At 41.4% G+C, this 20,054-nt stretch overlaps 1 protein-coding gene across 27 annotated transcripts in view; it reads right to left on the minus strand.

Moving 5' to 3' along the window:
- The window catches only part of CD44 (CD44 molecule (IN blood group)), an 87,607-nt gene that overhangs the window by 26,743 nt on the left and 40,810 nt on the right, over nucleotides 1-20,054 (minus strand). For 8 of the 27 annotated variants that reach the window (XM_081798341.1, XM_081798327.1, XM_081798333.1 and 5 more), the window contains exons 4-10: nucleotides 16,550-16,618; nucleotides 13,477-13,710; nucleotides 9,382-9,501; nucleotides 7,174-7,302; nucleotides 5,599-5,724; nucleotides 2,934-3,047; nucleotides 2,345-2,464 (exon numbers count right to left, since the gene is read on the minus strand). In XM_081798341.1, coding sequence (XP_081654467.1) covers nucleotides 2,345-2,464; nucleotides 2,934-3,047; nucleotides 5,599-5,724; nucleotides 7,174-7,302; nucleotides 9,382-9,501; nucleotides 13,477-13,710; nucleotides 16,550-16,618 — 912 coding nt within the window. The remainder of the gene's footprint in view (nucleotides 1-2,344; nucleotides 2,465-2,933; nucleotides 3,048-5,598; nucleotides 5,725-7,173; nucleotides 7,303-9,381; nucleotides 9,502-13,476; nucleotides 13,711-16,549; nucleotides 16,619-20,054) is intronic. The other 19 variants (XM_081798331.1, XM_081798339.1, XM_081798349.1 and 16 more) reach the window with 11 other exon arrangements.

Here is a 20,054-nt window from a genome sequence, read left to right on the forward strand (position 1 = left end):
TGATTTGGGGGGAGGACTGTATTATATATACCAAGTGATGACAAAATCAGTGTGGTGGGAGGCCTTCTCAAATGGTGGTCACATAATCCACGATCACATGCACTGGAAATGCACCAGCAGTGGATTTGCCCAGCATGAAAGATGTTGACAATGACTGGCACATTACGAGGTTATGTCTACGTGGCATCCAAAATTGCCAAAATTACTTTTTAACAAAATTAAGTCAATGGAAGAAAACTATTCTAGCCAGTGTTTGGCATTATATAAACAATAGGAACGTGTGGCAAGCTAAAAATGCCAACCCCTTGGGGTTGTAATTGTCCAGTTTTGAAAAGAATAAAATGAATGGAATAAAACTGTATCAGGGTACCTTTTGGAAAAATCAGAAAGCCACTGTCATTTTCATTTATAGCAACTAATAGCAAATTTTTAGTTCAACAAGAAAATGAGAGCCTATAAACTTGCCAAGCCAAAGTATATTTTGCAACTGGTAAAACTGGGTTGTATTTCAAAATTTTAGAAAAAAATACGTGTGATTTGATAATAAGAAAAATCTTTAAAAAATAAAACTTGTGTCCTCATTTTACCCTTGCACTGGCCAAAGCATTCCTGGGGTTAACTGGTTATCCAGAAGGAGGAAAAAGAAGTCCGAAATCTTCAGTTTTACCTCCCACTGACTAAATCACTACCTCCTGACAATAATGAAGTTAGAAAAACTATGAGCCTAATTACAAAAAAGGGGAAATGGACCCAAACATAAACTGCTTCTTCAAAATTTTTTAGAAAAGAAAGAAAAAAAAAAGACAGAAATGCACGCATGTGCGCACACACATGCACACACTTTTTATAAAGGTAATGATCCTTTAAATACCCAGTAACCCTTGCTGTTTTCAACATATGGATTAGCAGAGTATAGGATTTCCATTGTCAAGTAAGAAAGTTGACTCTCTTCTAGGAGTTGTAATGTTCTTTGATAAAGCCCAGAGGTCACCAACCAGAATCTCTTTATGTTTGCAAGTACTGATAAGAGAATTGTAGTGGTTACTGTTTTCCCTTTTCCTCTGTGAGGTTCTGTCATATCTGGCTTTTCAACTACCCTCCAGGAATGATGCCCCCCCCACCCACACACCACCTTCTGACAATGGGCTCATTAATTCCAAGCCTCTCATGTAGCTGGCTCCTTTTTATGTACAAACGGTCTTAAATTCTAAGATACACTCTTAGGTTCCAAGGGGATTGGTACGGAATCCCATTCTGAAGAGACTTCTGCTTCTCATCGCCTTCTTCTATCAGAAGACTCCTGTTAACTACATCCATAGTCCTCACACAAAAATAAAATTTACTGGGATAAGTAATGAGATGCAGGCCTGTTGGGCGTATTCAGTACAATGCCCAGGACTTAAAACCTATGTCCTAATTGATGTCTGAAATGTTCTTTTGTTGTCTGAAGGCATCCCTCAAACTCTGGCGTCTCCCTTTGGTTTCTAAGTGGCTGCTTCTTACATTCTTGCTTTAGGAGTATCCAAGGCTAACAGAATGATAGTTAAACCATAGTTTTAAAGATGCTACAAGGTGTTACCCTAAATTAAAGCTTCTTTTATTCCAAACATGATAGGCATATCGCCAAGAGAGAGGTGAAAGAAGAAGAGTATATACTTCTTACTTTTTTTTTTTGTCCTATCCTCACAGACCAGTAGTGAGACTTGAGATTGTTTTGGAAAACCTGAGATGTTGGCACGTAAGTAGAAATAACAGCATCAAAGCCTTCCCCAGGTTACTCTGGGCTTAAAAGCAGAAAAAGAACAGTCACAGAAATTCAGATATAGTCTCTATGAGCTACTGACCTTCCTCCAAAGAATACAAGGGATGCCTTTCTACAGTGCAGTGAGGAACAGAATGTAAAAAAAGAAACTGATTCACCAGAGATCTTCACAGAAAAGAAGGATTCCAAAGATCATCACACTTGTCAAGCTCTCTTTCCAGGCCCCACTGCTCAGCACCAAAAGATACATCTTCCTCACACACTTCCATAAACACACACAAATCACCCAAATGGAACCTCGAGGAATCTCTAACACAAAAAACAAACATATCTCAGATCTTTTAAAAACATTTTAACCTTTCCACCATTTTGACCTTTTGGGCAACCTGACCAGTTAGCATTTTTCTCCCAATTTCTAAAACTGGTATATAGATTTGGCAGCTCTGCATGCTCTGTGGATAAAAGAGATGACTGTATAGAAATAGAAGATGTGGCTAATGTCTTAAACAAAGTCTTCCCTATTCTTCAGAAGGACTTCATTAAGTCATGGACACCAGCACAGCTGACCATCAGCCTCCTTACTTGTGCTTGCAGGATGCTGAGCCTCCTCTTCATCATGATGCTCATGGTGAATGAGAGGAGAGTGTGGTTCGCGGGGCCAGGCCTCTCCCTTAGTGCTGGTGCCACTTTGGTCCACATCTGCTGTGATGATGGTTATATACACTGTGACTTTTTATCAACCAACTTTTGGTGTTGTGTTCTTCCATTAAAATGCATGCTATTTAACAGTGCCATGCCTAAATAGGACCTCCGAGCATCTATGCTCAATACTTTTGAGTGACTCCACTCATCTCTCCCAAGAGAAAAATCAATGGGCAGGAAATTTCTTAATGATCACCTGTTGTTCTACTATAATCACTTTGTCAAGGGCAGCACCGTAAACCATGCTAATGTGTTCATTTTTATAATAAAGCAACATAAAGTATCTTGTGCCCAGATGGTATGATTGATAAATGACTCCTAGGTTGAACTGAGTATCCTCATGAAAGTTAAGAATTTGTGATGAGACATGAACTACATTTCCCACCATGTCCTGATGACTGACCTTTGCAGCATCATAGACTTTGAAGGGGGGAAAAAAATCTTTAATGAAGTATGCATAACCCATTACCAGTCATCCTTGTAGTAGCCTGAAGTAATACTCCTGGATTCGATTCACCGGGGCTCCGCGAGGTCCAATCCTGGTTCTGTTTTGGGTGGTTAAAAAGCCGTGGTGTGGTTGGAACTGTGATAATGATGATTGAAGCAATTAGGAAAATGTTAGCTCTTGAGCCTTCAGCACTTGTTTTGCACATCTCTCCCTTCTTTGGTCTACACAGTGAATCATCTATACCAGCTTGCATAGATGGTTGAGTGGAAATGGAAGGAAAGCAGAGAGGATTTCAGCTTGATTCAGCCATATTGTTAAGCACCTCAGTGTCCTCTGCATTCTGTCACAGAATACACTGGGCTCAGAACATGAGATTTTCTGGAGAAAGCAGCCAAAGGAGCTGCAGCAGAAGGAAGAACAGCTTTGCAAACACCAGCCCTCCACCGAGGACAACCAAGAACATCAGAGTTTTTGCCCATCCATGCAGTCTATAATGGCCCTGTGCGCTTGAAAGCCTAAGGAACTGGTATCACTGGCAAGTGTGCTAGAGCAAGATCCTTAGGCTGAAGAGGTAGATACCTGAACATTATACCATGATGATATAATCACTTTATTTCATTAGTAGTTTTGGTGGGGAAAGGCATACTCTGAGCAACCATGGATTTCCTACAGATGATTGTAAGAAAGAACATCTACCTATAACAGCCATATGATCTAGCTGTACATTTCTGAATGTTTAGCAAACACCTATGGTATTCTCATCAAATACAAAGCATTTCATGAGCAAGCCATTCATAGCCAATGAGAGAAAAACAAGATTCATACATTCAGTAGAAAAGCACCATAGGTCACCAACCACCATTACGGCAGCTCCCGGAAAAAAAAAAAAGAGGCATACATCCACCAGAGGCCTGATACTGTCACCCAAAATGATAGAGCTGGAATAGGAGACACGCCTGACAGAAGGATCATGACAAAATTAGGATCAGTTGCTCTTGTGAAAATATTATGTACAAACCCATCCTAATTCTCTCAAACTTAATTTTGATACCCAACTAATACAAAATTCTTTTCGGAACTGTAATACTATCAGCTTGACTTCACAAGTGAAACAAGTTGGGTTTAGAATCATCATCCACATTCTTAATAAGCATGAAAAAGCGGCAGTTGTCTTTACCCCTACAGAAGAAAGAAGGCATTCTGCTGAATTACGTGCACAGGCGCCCAGCAGAAAAGTGAACTGAAATTGGAAAATATGCCACAGAGATGAAAAACACCAAGGGACGTTTTCCTCCGGGAACTTGATCACACAATTTATTTTCAGGTTGATCTGTTTGGGTTGCCACCCAAGAAAACTGAGTTTCTCAAGTATCAAGACCATATCTTTACTCATGGCCCCACCTGGAAGATGGGACCACATCCGGAACCCAGAAGACAGTGTGACAGTAAAGCTCCAGTGTTTTTGGTTATTTGGTTTTCTTTCTGAAGTTATTAAAAAGAGTTTCCTTGTTTTATAGACCAAGCTCTGCAGTGGTGTCTGGGCTAAAGAATACACCATTTAAAAGCTTAGATATAAAGCATCTAGTTCATCTTGAGTATTGTGGTATTGATGCCATATAGTCAGATGCCTCAAAGCCCAAGCTATATTTTTGGACTCCTCCCTTCCTGGGTGCTGTCCATTTGGGGACAGTCCTCTCGGGTTTCAGGAGGACAGTCAGAACTTCAGTGACCTGAGAGAATACAGTCACACTGCAAAGGTCAACCTTCTCTAAGGACAGGAGTGATGGAATGATATGGTGGAGTCAGTTCGGAATTCTCGTCTCTGTTCAGCAACATCTCAGATCATTACAGATATGTCTAGGAAATCCAGTCATCTAGCTAAATATTAGACTGACCTTTGCATGTTTTTTAAGGGATGTTTTTCAGCTCGCTTGCCATCTCTGTTCTCAAAGTTTTATAACTGTCACAAATTTGTATACTATTATGCAGTATTTTCGCTATTTGTTTTTAATAATTGGCACTGTTTTAATTAAAGCTCAGCTGATGTTTGTCCTTCCCTTCAATGTCTTTCTGTTATATTGGTGCCCTACTCATTTTTTAAAACTAGATTTGTTTCCTTGATTTCAACCAAGTTTTGATGATGATTATTCTTGAATTCTGGTTCCCAACTTTAATCTGTTCTAGGGCCATCTAAGTCTTCAATGTAGAATCATCTACAACTTTTAATTAATATCCTCCCACTCACATTTTATTGCTTCAGTAAACCAGTCTGAAGGCAAGAGCTCTGGCTTTTTTCATCTTTGTGTTCCCAGCACTAAGCACAGTAGGTACACAATAAATACTTGTTGTAATGTTTTACTATGCTATTGTCCGACAAAGCTCAATAATTCAAGGAGAATCTGCAGCAGCAGACCACATAAGTACATGAAACAGAAAGAACCTAAGGCATTAGGAGTTTTATAAATATTTTCCCCATTTCTCCTCCAAAAACATTTTGACTTCCATTTTTTTTAAAGTCATTTTTCTTCCTTCATAATCTTACCAAGATATAACTAAAGTGTGATCAGTCATAGGTATATGCTCATTTTCCACATTAACTATTTCCCAAGGTAGACACTGTTGGGCATCACTCAGATTAATCAGTAAGCCTTGCATAAATGGTTCTACTGTAATTGATTATTCTTACTGGTGCTGGAGATAAAATCTTCATCATCATCAATGCCTGATCCAGAATAACTGGGGTGTTTGCCTCTTTCATCTTCATTTTCTTCAGTTGGTTCCCAGCCTGCTGAGATGATATTTGAATCCGTACCTGTTGTGGTGACTTATGTTAGTGGCTGAACTGGATGCCAAGCAACCCATTTGACAAAGGAAGAAAATCAGGCACAGAATGTATAATGGAATTCCCAACATTTCAAGAAGAAAATGAGACATCTGACTTGTGTACTCCCAGATTCTTATATCCTGGTCTCTGAAAGCTAATGCATAGATCTAAAGACAATTGGCTGTGACCTTCACAACTGAACAATCTCCTTAAGAAGTAAAAAGAATAAATATGGACAAAACCCAACCAGAGAAACAAAAGAAAAACAGGCCAGTAAACACTCCCCCCTCCCATGCTTTCATATTATTAACTTATTAAGCACGTACCCTTAAAGCGAGGGTGTCAAGAATAGAATGGAAAGGTTTCACACGTGCCTATTTGTTTTGTCAGCCACCTGCAGAAAACTTTCACAATCTAAACACGTCCGTCATTTTTAAAATCCCATGGGTGTATTCACGGTGTGTTAATTCATTTGTTGACTTCTCCAGCATCACACCACCAGAGCTCTGAGCACAAGCTGAGCTACCACCCCAACAACAGTGCAGCACCCAGCCATAATGACGTTAGGCACTTCACAGAGAAACCATGCCTGGCATTTCTTAGTCAACCAAAAGGGTCAGCTAAAGTGGACTGGAGCCAAGATTCTGAGAAATTCTCACATTTTCCCTTCTGGACACATCACAAAAAAGAAGATGGAGACCCTCTGCCTCTTCTCAGTGGTTGCTGTAGAAGGAGTCTCTTTCCTGAAAAGGGGTTTCCTATACTTTGAATGAGAGTTTTGGAGCGACCATTTGTCTTTTCTTACTATCAGTGGCTGCCCCAAGAATAGTTCCACTGATGGAAAGTTTCTATATTTTTCTAGCTCTAGCTATGCTATTTTACTTTCTCTTGGAAAGTCAAGAATTTTTTTTTTTTTTAAAGATTTTATTCACTCATTTGACAGAGAGAGACACAGCGAGAGAGGGAACAAAAGCAGGAAGAGTGGGAGAGGGAGAAGCAGGCTGCTGGCAGAGCAGGGAGCCTGATGCGGGGCTTGATCCCAGGACTCTGGGATCATGACCTGAGCCGAAGGCAGATGCTTAATGACTGAGCCACCCAGGCGCCCCAGAAAGTCAAGAATTTTTAATGACTTTTGTCACTTTGGAATATCTTTCAGAGCCAAAATTTTGTTCTGTCATCAAGAAAGATTGGTTTCCTTTCACAGTGCTCTTTTAATAGCCTCCTCCAGGCCTGTATTAATTCTATAGAATAGAAAGAAGAAATCTGCTTATTAATGCTATCAAATCAAACATATGGGTCTCCAAGCTCATGATCCTTTGCAAGTCATCAAAAACATTTGTGAAACTAGAATGGACTTCAGGCTTAGTATCCCTGAGGTCAATGAACTATTGAAACTCTCAAGAGATCTTATGAAATAAGATAATAATAACTCATTACCAGCCATTATCGTTGTTGCGTGAAGATGATTCTTGGACTCTGATGGTTGAAACCACCATGAAAGCCAATCCTGGGCTTCTCGCCTCTTGGTCGCTGTTTTGGGAGCTGTACCACTAGAGCTCATCGAAGCTGTTGTAACCATAATTGAATCGATGGTTGAAAGGTTAATTATCAATCCCTAAGAAACAGCACTGTATATGCTTCTACTCTTTTACCACTCAAGAGAGTCATCTATACTTCATATAGATGGTGGGAAGAAACAGAAAAAGCACACAAGTCCCACTTTATTTTCAAGGCCCATACTGCAGGTCATAGAATGTCAGAAATGGAAAGTCCTTAAATACCATCTGGTTTATGATTCTTATCTTAAAGAGGAAAAAACTGTGTTGGATGGAATTTGCCTTGTCTGGAGTCAGAAAGGCCGAATGACAGAGAGCATGACAGCAGTCTTTGAATTTTGAAAAACTATAATGTAGAAGAGGGATTAAATTTTTGTCTGTGCTCCCAAAAGGCCAAACTAAGGGCCTGTGGTGATCATTGTAAGGGGAACAAATATTCTCCCAAATGTTGGATTTAAAAGGTTATAATCTGGACTATCCAACGATGAACTTCTTCATAAAGTATTGTGTTCCCCACCATCAGAAAGATCACTTAGCAGGAAAATTTTGTAGATCAAATGACTAGAAGTGTTGACTGAGCTAGGCTATTGAAGATCCTCTCCAAATCTGAGAGTCTATGCTTCTGAAACCAAGCTCTCCAGAGTCCTAGCCCTTCATGTTCTACACACTCTATCTTGGCCAACCAATATCATTCTCTAAGAATTTAGGGTATGATATTTCTGCCAGCAATCCCAGACACATAATCCCAGCAATCCCCAACACACAGAGGAATGCCACATGAAGGGGAAGATAGAAAAAGATGCCTTTCCACCTTCTTCCATTTAGTGTCCAGATCCTCCAGCAATTTTGCCCATGGTCACTTTTTTATACCAAAACTATATTTTGCAAAGCAGAACAGGACATTTTGAGTCCATTTTGAAAAGGTGGTAATCAATCAGGAAAGATGCACAGAAATGAAGTGACCCAAGGATCTCACAAATAAGATCAGAAAATAAGAGCCCTGGTTTGAAAACTTCCCAAGACCGCCATTTCTGCCACCATGATGTGCACCAGAAGAATATTAAATAGTGGATAAAAAACTGAAAAAAAAGTTGAAGCAGAGAAGCTGAAGCCATCATTAAATCCCCAAATACAAAAGTATTTGTGATTAGATTTCTTTTTTTTCAGCTTTCAAGAAAGCCCAGAAATGGCCCAGGATGAAGCACTGAGAAGAAGACTTTTTCTTCACAATATTTGTTCTATGAAGATAAGCATTGTAATTTAACATTTAAAAATAGCATATTCTTTATTCTGCATCCCCCCCTCCAGCATGACCTTTAGCACCATGATATGAAATCACAACATAACATCAGCACTATTTTCCTTACATGAATATTTGTTAAAATATACTTTATTCGACTAAACAAGTGTTAAGGACCATTTTTATTACTCTCCTTCTGCAGAAAGAATGCCCAATTATTTTGAAATATGGCCATATCCTTCATCAACAAAAGTTAATAAATGAAGATATGCCTGTAATCTCCCATTGTTATAGGCCTGGAAACTCTTCCCACATAAGCTCGCAGTCCAGAATACTTTGCAGGGATTTAGAATTAATCATCAAACATCCAGGCATCCTAGATTCTGATGGAAAATAACAGGTCACTCCTCCACTTTACAGCTGAGGATTGAGAAGTCCAAACAAGTACACAGGGCCTACACTTTCCACCCATAAGTCGGTATTTCCCTCTACTGTTATTGACTGTGATAATTAGATCAGCAGAAAGTAGGAGTATCCATTTTGTAATAGACTTCTTTCAAGAGGATTTGTTCTAAAGGAATCTCCTAATTAAAGCTCCTGAAGGAAAACTAATTCTGATTCTATGTGCATGCTGCCAAAAGGAAAACAAGTAGAACACAGAGGAGTATCCAGTTGTATCCCCAGATCCATAGACCTCTCTGATAAACAAAATGGTACCAGATCCCAATTCCCTAAGGATCAAGACAGGACATCAGTGCGAAACTTCAATGTGATCATGGATGTCCTTCTCCTTATACTGAAAAACTTGGCATTCAGGACAATGGATAAGCAGAAGACATAGCAGTTTACCTGTTGTTGCTGTTGCTGTGTGATCCTGAGTCTTAGGCTGTGAGTTACCAAACCAGGACCACATCCAATGATTTTGCTCCTGAACTGCTGCGTGGCTGTTTGAGTGCACAGTTGAAGTAACTGGATCAATTATGAAAATACCATTTAGTGAGATCTTTCTACAAAACCCTTACTCTCAGCTCTATGTATATATAACGTCTGTCTCTATTATAGAGCAAAGATTAGAAAAGAAAGATTGAGGCCTGGTTTTATCTTTCCAGTCTCCTAAAGTCTCACATGAGAAATGCAAATTCTGTATGGGTATCAATTCAGAGCTACTCATTCTTCAAACAGAACCCTCTGGACACAGGCTCAGAGCAAAATCAAGTAGCTACTTAACAACCTGTAAAGGAAAAGAGATTTTATATTTACTTGATGAAGTGACCCAGCCATGGACTGAAGGTCTTTGATGCAACGTTTCATGAAGTTGCTTTTATTCATTTGTTTTTGGAGTGTCTTTAGAGGTTCTTACTTGTATCTTTTGGGCCTATCACTTCATGCCGGTAGCCTATGATGACAACTGGCATTTCAAAGCTCCACCCACACTCACGAACTTCAACTCAAGCTCTATGCTTGAGCAGGAACCTTGCAAAGGGTTGTGTTCAAAATGTTGAAATCAGATAAAGCTTTGTCAAGTCTCCATCTATCACCTTCTGTCACTTGTAATTCTAATTCAGAATGTGTTTCCAGAAAAGAAACAAAACTGCACAAGTTAGAGAAATTCTGGATGCTATTCAAATTAGAGAAAGGATAATCAGTGATATTTTGCAATTTGAAATTTCCCATTTGACTCTCAAGTAGGACTTGAGGCCAGAATGTTTCCCCGTGGAAGAAGAATAGCAAAATCGTCAGGATAAACATCTAAACCAGTTGAGATTTTTAAAAGCCATTTTGAGTTATAGGCCCCTTTGAAAATCTGATATAAGTTATGACTTCTGTCCTCAAAAAAGTGATCTGACACATACACATTCTCAAAATTTTGCATATTATTTCAAGCTCTTGAAAGCCTTATGGCCTATTATTGAACCTATTGGAGGTCCATGAACACCAGGTTAAAAACTTTGACTCTAGATACACCAAATGTCAACAACGTGTGCACTATGCTCTGTGTTACAAAGGGCACATTGGCAAAGAATAGAAAATAGAGACATGGGAGCCAATTTCACCAATGATGCCCCCAGATAAACCCAAGCATCCCCCCGAAAAATTCTCAGGCACCCCCTCCTGCCCTCAGAAACTTTATTAAAGACACAGAGCTCCTGCCACCTTCACCCTATAGAAGACCAAGAAGAGACCAACAGGAAGTAAACATACCAGAGCAAGATAGAAATAGGAATTATTTCTATTTTCCTGAAAGGAGTCATATGAGATTTGGGGAAAATGGAAGGAGCTACTGTCTAGCCAGCAGAGTTTCCAGTTGTCCCCACCCAAGTAGGCAATGCCAGACCAAAAATATATATGTATATATTTCTTTGACACCCAGAAGACAAGGAAATAGAGCGTTCCAAGGTAGGAGTCTCTGCTTCCTGAATTAGTTTAGGTTTCTGGATTCCAGAGAACACCAGATCACCAATAGAAAAGAGGCTGACGACATGCCTCCAGGAAGCCTCTTCCAAAAATAACATTAATAATAAAAAGCCTGCTGGAAGTCAAAACCTACAAGATGGTTGTTCTTACTGGCTTTCCCTATTGCCATCCACTAAGGACCCTTAAGGAAGGAATGAGCCAGCCAACCTAAGATGCACTTCTCTGTCCTCAGCCAGACCTCTTCTTGACATCTGTTCTTCTGCAGGCATTAGGGAGGATTTGCAATCACTCATCCCCACCAAGACCCACCTTTCAGTCTGATAGTCATGAAGCTTTGGGAATCTCCTCACTGGGCTCAGAAACTGGGGTCTATTCAGGAACTTACCAGTAGTCATTTTTTCTAATATGCCAGGGGCTGCTTTCAAGTTTCCACCCGATTTTTTTTCTCCGACACTCTTCTTTGCATGAATGGATTTATCTGGAGTTACCATTGGCCGTTTTGGATGCTATGGCACTTCAATGACTCTCAGGTTAGCCCTGGACTCACCCTGTTGGACCACTGAGTCTCTTCCCCAACTACTAAGAGAAACTTAGCTAAGTGCTTTGGAAAGAGAAAAGCACAATTCTTTCCTTAACCCAAATCCTGAACTATGTTTTAGTGAAATCTCAAAGCATTCCTTCTCCTTGGTTTCTGAACAGCAGGTGGGCTCCATGAAGGTCGGTCCAACTCTGAGTGCCCAGTAACTAGAGCACCAGCATAGAGAAGACCTCAAATATTGGTTACTAGCTTACAAATCCTTATTTCCTTTCAGTACTACTGGTACTTACCACTGGATCCCCAGCATTAGAATAGGCTTGGTACATACTAGGTCCTCAAAATCTGTATGCTGACTAACTTGGGCAGGAAATGTACAATCCTAAAAGATGTGCTGACTGTTCATTAACTGTCCTTGTTGCCTTTCTAAAGTACATGTGTAATACTCACTATTTGATATAGGCTAATAATGGCTTCAATGTGAATTTCACCTAGTTCCTAAAAGATATATTTTGCCACGATTTTCTTCTTTGGTAGGAAATAGTACTTTGGAGTAGACTCGATCTGTCTCTCGCTGAGACCACTAATTGCTACGTTTGCCGACATCTGACAAAATTGCATGCCCTGATGATAGGCGCCTTCCACATGGTTACTTTAGCAAGGCAGGGGACTCAGGAGCAGCCAGCAGCCGACAGGACGGCCTGCTGGGTTTGCAGAAGCTCCTCTCCAGAAGGGTCGTCCGTGGGATGATAGACAACGAGGTGACACACTCTCCAGAGAGCCAGTAATCTGGGAAAGCCTGAGCAGTTTGAAAACATCTGCTTCCTGAAAATGCTTCAAAGGATCTGCAGAGAATGACCAGTCTTTGGGCCCCTTTGTACTGCGCCCCCCTCCCCCACTTAGCAAGCTGCTCATAGAAATTTAAAACACTGTTGAGCAAGTAACCTTAGGTTAAATCATAGTGCTCTGAAGGCTGCCCTGGCTTCTGGGTGACAAGGCACAGAAAAGGGCCCTATGCTGAGCATTCACAAACCAGTGAATGTCTGCCACACTCTTTGGAGACTAGAGTCCTACCCTCTAAAGAGCCAGAGCCAGGACAAAAGAAAATCCACACCATACTAGGAAAGCTGCTCAAGAGGCAGATGCCCTACTTCGGTTTGAATAATCCTCCACAGAAGGAATGCAGCCAATCTGGAAACCTGTTTTAAAACAAACCATAGGGAAAAAGCAAAGCGGGAAGTGAAGAAGGAGGCCAGAGGGAGAGGCAAACACTTTCCAGTGAAAAGTGGAGCACAAAGGGCAAAACCCCAAAGAAATCGAAAGCAATGTTGACATATTTCTGCTCTCGGAGTCCTCAAGTCATGAATTATCCACGTTACCAAGCAAGTATTAACAGCCCTCCCCTCCAGGCTGGGACAGACAACTTTTAAGCAGATTGGATATGATCAGATAACTCCTTCAGATATGCTTCCTTAGACCAAAAACAAAGGAATTGTTTAGTAAACCAGGGGTGATGAGTAGGGCTGAATATTGCACCATCAATAATATCGCCTAAATCAAGTTAAAACATAAAAACATGAAGTTGAAAAAAGCAGATGTGATGGTATGCATCCATTAGGATCCCAACTTTATGAAGACAATCTTATCCAAAGGTGGAAAAGAACAAGAAGGAAACATGTAAAAGTAAAAATCCCTTCTGTAACGTGCTTGAATTGTCACCACATCCCTGCGATAAGACTTCCAGTATGGCAACTTCTCATCCCCAGGGAAGCAAAACAGAGGCACAGGTGGAAAAAAAAAATTGTAAGCAGTAGCAGGCTATGCATACAGGGCATGGGCTACCATAATAGCCTCCCTCCCCAAACAACGGTCGTCCCCAACTTCTCGAGACAGGAGACAATCAACACACAAGGGAGTGCAGATCACCCAGCAAGATCAGAGACGGTTTTGTAAACAAATTGCCATCGGAAAGCACAGTGATTCATTCTCCTTACTGGTAATGGGGGTATGCTCTGTGTTGTCAGACACCCCGGTACTGTCTTGGTCCTGGGTCGGGTATACAGTTGGAAGGTGGGTGTGGAAGATGTTGTAGCCTCCCGAAGTGCTCCTCTCGCTGGAGGATCCGCTGCTCACATCATCGTCAGTGGGGCTGCTGGGGTTGATGTCTTCAGGGTTCGTTCTGTATTCACCCGTCTGGCTATAGCGGGTGCCATCGCGGTTGACGATGGCTGGGGAGAAAGGGAAGGCACTTTCAGAACTTGACAGCTGACATTTTCTTTTTCCTTTCTTTTTTTAAAAAGATATTTTATTTATTTATTTGACACAGAGAGAAAGCATAAGCAGGGGGAGTGGGAGAGGGAGAAGCAGGCTCCAGGCTGAGCAAGGAGCCCAATGCGGAACTCGATCCCAGGACCCTGGGATCGTGACCTGAGCCAAAGGCAGACGCTTAATCGACTGAGCCACCCAGGCACCCTAACATTTTCTGAGTATAGGAAAGACTATGGATTATCATATAAGACAGTGACTTCAAAGCTATTTTTCTTCGTTATTAAGCAAAACAACACCTAACTATCTGTCTAGTGGACAGGGGCGGGGAGTAGGTGATGCACTAAGAAAGTCTACCCTCCCCAGCCCACCCACACACCCTGGAAATGGGGAGGAGGGACGAGGGTGTGTTTGGAAGTCCCCATGTTTGAATCCCAGCTTCATGTGCCCCTAGACAAAGCTGGTACCGAGCTTCAGTTTTGTCGTTGGTGAAAAGGGGATGCTACTACCTTTTGCTATGAGCACTATATGATACATGGTTTGTAAAGTGCTTAGCATAGGATTTCAAAGTGAGTTGGTCTCAATAAATGATAATTCTCCCATTGGTTCCTATTCTCCCTTCTCAAGTACATGTAAAATCTGTTGCTATTAATTCCATCTACTTCTAGAAAGGATTTGAAGTAGGAAACGAAGAGGTTAGCTGACTCAATAGGGAATATATATTTGCACATTGTGAAGAATGAGGCTTTTTTTCTAAGGGGCAAATTTTGTCAGTCTAAGATAACCCCTACTCTGGCTAAGAAATCAGCATGCCTAAATGCTGACAGAGACTCTGCCCATCCTCCGTGAGATTCAACCTTGAAATTAAGAGGCACAGAGGTATGTAAAGATCAAAATCTTTGATTTAAACAAGCAAATATCTAGAATGGACAGGAGAAGGAAAAGCAAGACCGAATTCATTCATTGTTGCTCCCTGAAAGGATTTGCTGCCTTCAAGCCTGGGCCACTCACTGCATAAGTGTGCATTTAGCTAAAATTATTTTCTGCTATATTGCACTGGGCTAAATGTTCCTTTTGTCCACCTCTCTGGCTTGCCCAAGTAGAACTATTAGTAATACATAAATTCAAAAATATTGCAGGGGCGCCTGGGTGGCTCCGTTGGTTACGCGTCCAACTCTTGATTTCAGCTCAGGTCATGATCTCAGGGTCATGAGATCGAGCCTAGCACGGGCTCCGCACTCAACAGGGGGGTCTGCTTGAGATTCTTTTCCTCTGCCCCTCCCTTCGCTTGCTCTCTTTCTCTCAAATAAATAAATAAATAAATAAATAAATAAATCTTTTAAAAAATATCGCGAAGTCTCAAACACCCTGATAATCTCTGCAGATGAAGATCTGATAAAAAAAAATATGACCAACTTGTACAGGTCTGGACTTTGAAAGGCATTGGTGGGGACCAAGGAAATGGGACATTTACTGAACATGACTATGGTCCTGGCATGCATTAGACATATTATCTTTCTTCATTTTCATTTCAAATCTCACATGTTGTTCCATTATCCAGATGAGAAAACTGAGGCTCAGAGTAAGTCATTCCTTTGAGATCACCCAGGTGGTAAGGAACTAAGATTTCCAACCAAGCCTGACTGAGACAGCACATCTCACCTTGTGGTCCTCCCTTTCCATGTGGCACGGGTCAGGGACAATTTTTGGCCAAACAGTGGGGGGCTGGATTTATGTGGCCAGGGTGATTCTCATCTCTCTGCCACCCGACACCACTGTTCCCTTGCACACTGAGGGGTCTGGCTCTTAGGAGGCAGAAGTCAGGCTTCTTCAACACTATGACACTTCTCAAAAAAAGCGAGGTTCAGAGGCCAGAAGATCAGGGTTAATAAGTTGACCTCTTTGAAAATTTGGTTGAGCTTTTTTGTTTCATACAGTGCCAGATGCCTACGTCTTGGGATCATCAAGATGATTTTAGGTGGATGTGGTATAAATAATGTTGAAATCCCTACCACGAAGCTTATGCCCTTTGGAATTATCTTCCAATACACAAATAATCAAACAGAAAATTTAGGGGGCCTGAATGCATCTCCCCCTAACACTAATTAATCTCCCCCATGAGAGAGAACACGCCTCAGACTCAGAACCTTCAGCAGCTAGAATTTAAGAAGACTATTTAATTTGTCCTACATTTAAGTGTATTTTTAAGGATACCCTCTGCTTATGACCAGGGATTCCATTCACAGGGGTTTGTTTGTTTGTTTATTTATTTAAAATTTATTTATTTGAGAGAGAGTGTGCATGAGTGGTAGGGGCAGAGAAGGAGAGAGAATCTCAAGCAGACTCCCCGCTGAGCGTGGAGCCTGACGCGGGGCTCCATCTCACAACACTGAGATCAAGACCTGAGCCGAAATCAAGAGTCGGACACTCAACCGACTGCGCCACCCAGGCACCCTTAAAGGTTTTTTTTTTTTTTTAAATAAACATATTTTAAGTAGAAAAGAACAGGCCAATTAAGTGAAAAATAGCAAGTAAATGATTGTGCTATGTACACAGAGGTGCCCAAAAAAGTGCAAGTGGTTTTCAAAAAACTGCAGTTTGAGGAACAATGTATTGGGGTCGACTGAATCGCAGCTTCAAGTCACTGCAGGAAAAGGGGAAGGGACAGTGAATCACAGCCAATGTCCCCAGCCTTGGGCAAATGACTGCTCTCCTGCTCAAATATGAAGCACAGACAGAAAGTTCACCTGATCTCTTTCCCAAGAATGGGGACACTCTATCAAAGTCAGAAGAGATACGTACTTATGGTAATTGGTCCTTCAAAGGCATTGGGCAGCTGTGTGACCGATGTGCAATCTTCTTCGGGTGGAGCTGTGGAGTAGCAAAGAGACAAAGCATGAGAACTTTTAAAAAAATGGGAGCAAAACTGATGCCCATTTCCATTGGTCAGGATGGGGCTTTATTAAAGCTCTATTTGGTAACTAGACCTTAAAAACTCAGAGAGCTTTAAACTGGCTTTGCTGTTGCAGGAAGAATGGATCCATTTGTGTATGATAGTTTTTATACTGTGTGTACGTGTGCATATGTGCGCATGTGCCTACTGTCTGTGCACAAAATGGCAACTTGTTTGTTAGGTTGGTTTCTCTCAGTGTTGCTTCTTGACAAAGAGGAAGGAAGAAAGGGTTGGATGGATGGAGGGATGGATGGATGGAGGGATGGGTGGATGGATGGATGGAGGGATGGATGGATGGATGGATGGATGGATGGATGGATGGAGGGAGGGAGGGATGGATGGATGGAGGGATGGATGGATGGATGGAGGGAGGGATGGATGGAGGGATGGATGGATGGAGGCCAGTAGGCAGACTGCTATCACAGGGAAGGCTGTTACCACAAGTATTTTAAGTGTTCTGCCATAAATCACTAGGTACTCATAACATTGGACAGAAACACAAGTTCAACAAAACAGGGCTTAGTTGCTTCCCAGGTCCCAGAAGCATCTTTCCTACAGGTAAAAGGCATGTCCCTTTACCTGCCTATTTCTTTGGCCTCATTGTGAAACTGACAGCTTTATATTCACCTGGAGAAAAGTAGGTTTTAGGAAAAGTCAGTCTTGCAAAGGCTAAGTAAAAGACATCCCAGAAGAGAATCTCAGAGAAAGTCACCTCCTCAGTAAGGCCATTCCTCACCATCCAATCTCAACCAGCCCCTTACCAATCCCCCCCATGTATCACCATCACATCTTTGCTTGCAGTTCTCCTTCTGGCTTACTGCTGTCTCAAATCATCTTGTTCATTTTACCTGATGGCTGTTCATGGCACATCTCCCAACCCCTAACCCCTGCTACCCACCCACCTCTGAAGAACTATATAAGTTGAGTAGTGATGAGTAGTGACCTCATCTATCTTGGCCAGAACATTTATGTGTGATGGGGTCAGAGAGGCACTCGATAAATACTTGTTGAATGAATGAAAGAGGAAGTACCAGTATAATTCCCACAGGCCCATGCTTCCAGGAAACATACCTAAGATGTTAACCCCCCTGCCAAATGGTCTGCAGTGATAAACAGGTCAAGAAATGTTTAGATAAACCATGAATGGCAATGCCGTAAGAAATTCTTTTTAAAAAGTTTAAGATATATCAGTTTATTTATGCATTTTAAGCATTACTCATGTGACAGATAAAAAAAAAAGGAGCAAAAAGATGAACATGTTCCTGTCCCTGCTTTTAAGGAATTCACAAGGTCGTGGGAGACAATAACAATTAATATTTCTTTAGATTTTTACAGTTTTCAAAAAAATGTTCCCAATGATTTCCTCATTTGAAAAGCAGGGCAGGGGCGCCTGGGTGGCTCAGATGGTTGAGCGTCTGCCTTCGGCTCAGGTCATGATCTCAGGGTCCTGGGATCGAGTCCCACATCGGGCTCCCTGCTCCTTGGGAGCCTGCTTCTCCCTCTGCCTCTCTCTCTCTCTGTCTCTGTCTCTCATGAATAAATAAATAAAATCTTTAAAAAAAAAAAAAAAAGAAAAGAAAAGCAGGGCAAATGGCCACCCTGGGAGATCTTAAAGAGTATCTACCCTGTCTGTTCTGGTAACACCACCAGCAACCGGCCTGACCCATGAGAAGCTTCTGATACTTTATGTTGCACAGACCCAGAAACAGGTCTTGGATTATGACTTCTTCGTGGCAGGGATAGAACAACTTTCCCCAAATTCAGGCAATAGTAGTGCCCTGGGAAGGAATTTCTAAGGGTTAGGTTGTAATAGAATGGGGCATCATGTAAAAAACACTAAGACAGTTTTGGAAATCATTAGAGCATTTGTTCAAATGGAGCCTCTTCATGCTCCAGTTCCCCTTAACTTTTATAAAGAACACCAAATCTGGCAAGCACACTATGATGAATGGTGACCCAAATGTGCAATTAATACATTCACACTCCCATGTCAGATAGCAGGGCCTCACTGACAGTCTTTTATTCTGTTTAATGAGCACTGCACTACTAGGAGCATCGGGCCTGGTGAGCTTTTCCTAAACCTAAGGATTTGTTAGAAAGACTCTGGGGTGGGCTTCCTGGTGGGCTGCATCTCTAAACTGTGTCTCCACTGCCCCAAAATAGCCAAGAGCAATGTTAATTATTCAGTCTAGCCAATTACTCAGTGCCAGATAGGAAGACATCTTCCTCAATGCCTGATATATTCTAGGTGTCCAATAAATATTTGTTGAATAAATGAGCAAATGGATAGACAAATGAATGTAACATCTCCTAAATTCCTCCTTCAACAGAGAATGAAGCATTTTACTGGAGGCAAACTCAAGAAATGAACACATTCAAGCCAGTTCTCTGGGCTCTTAACACAGAAGTCACCAGGCTCGTGCTGGGCCTTAATGAGACATGAGGCAATCAAAATCAGAATCACAGGGCCTTTCCAGGGTCTGCCATATTTTCATCTGTAAACCACAGGCCATGTTTTACAAAAATACTGCTGAAACTGTAAGCATATGGAAGCTATCTGCTAAGATTGAGCTGGCTTTGGTCCTTGTAGACCAAAAGGTTTGTAGGAGGTCACATCACTGGGTCTTGACCACCTGTCTGCAACTCTCAAGCTAAGTTGAACTCAAGGACCTTTCCAATGAGATTCTCTGCCTAGAACAGAAGGTTATCAAGATCCATAGTTCACTTAGCACCTCTATCATCTGACTCTAAACCAAGACATTTGGAATTTATTTATCCTCAGATAAACATTCTTCTCGAGCTTCTTTATTTTTTTGTTTCATCATTTCAATGAGATTACCTCCCAAGACAAGAAATATGGCCACTGGTTCTTTCTCGTCCTACTTGCCCAGAAGAGTCCTGACTGCATATAGTTGATCCATAAATACTCTTTTTAAAACTTAAAGAAAAAATTACAAAAGCAGTCTATTCCTATTAAGTAAATTTGGATAAAAGAAAAGGAAAAATCTTCTCCTTAAAATTTACTACTTTAAGACAGCCATTTGGGTAGGAATACACCCCCAGAACTTCTCCAGCTTTTCAGCTGGATTAACACCTCCCCTGAAAAGAAGAGGAAAGTTAATCAGGAGGGTTCACTTCCTCTCTGAGGCTAGACCCAACCTTACAGGCATACCTAAGGGGCAGGGACACAAGATTCAGTAGTAACTTGTCCGGATGGCTACCGTTCCCGGCTATAAAACAATGTGAGCTTCTACCTTTTTGAGTTAAAGTTCTTTCCAGGAAGTGATACTAACTTGTAAAACAGGTGAGACCATGTGGATTCGCAACAACATAATTTATTGCATCCATGTGCTC

This window comes from Leptonychotes weddellii, chromosome 11 (genome assembly GCF_054177405.1).
Source record: "Leptonychotes weddellii isolate Sample4059 chromosome 11, ASM5417740v2, whole genome shotgun sequence".
Taxonomy (NCBI): Eukaryota; Metazoa; Chordata; class Mammalia; order Carnivora; family Phocidae; genus Leptonychotes; species Leptonychotes weddellii.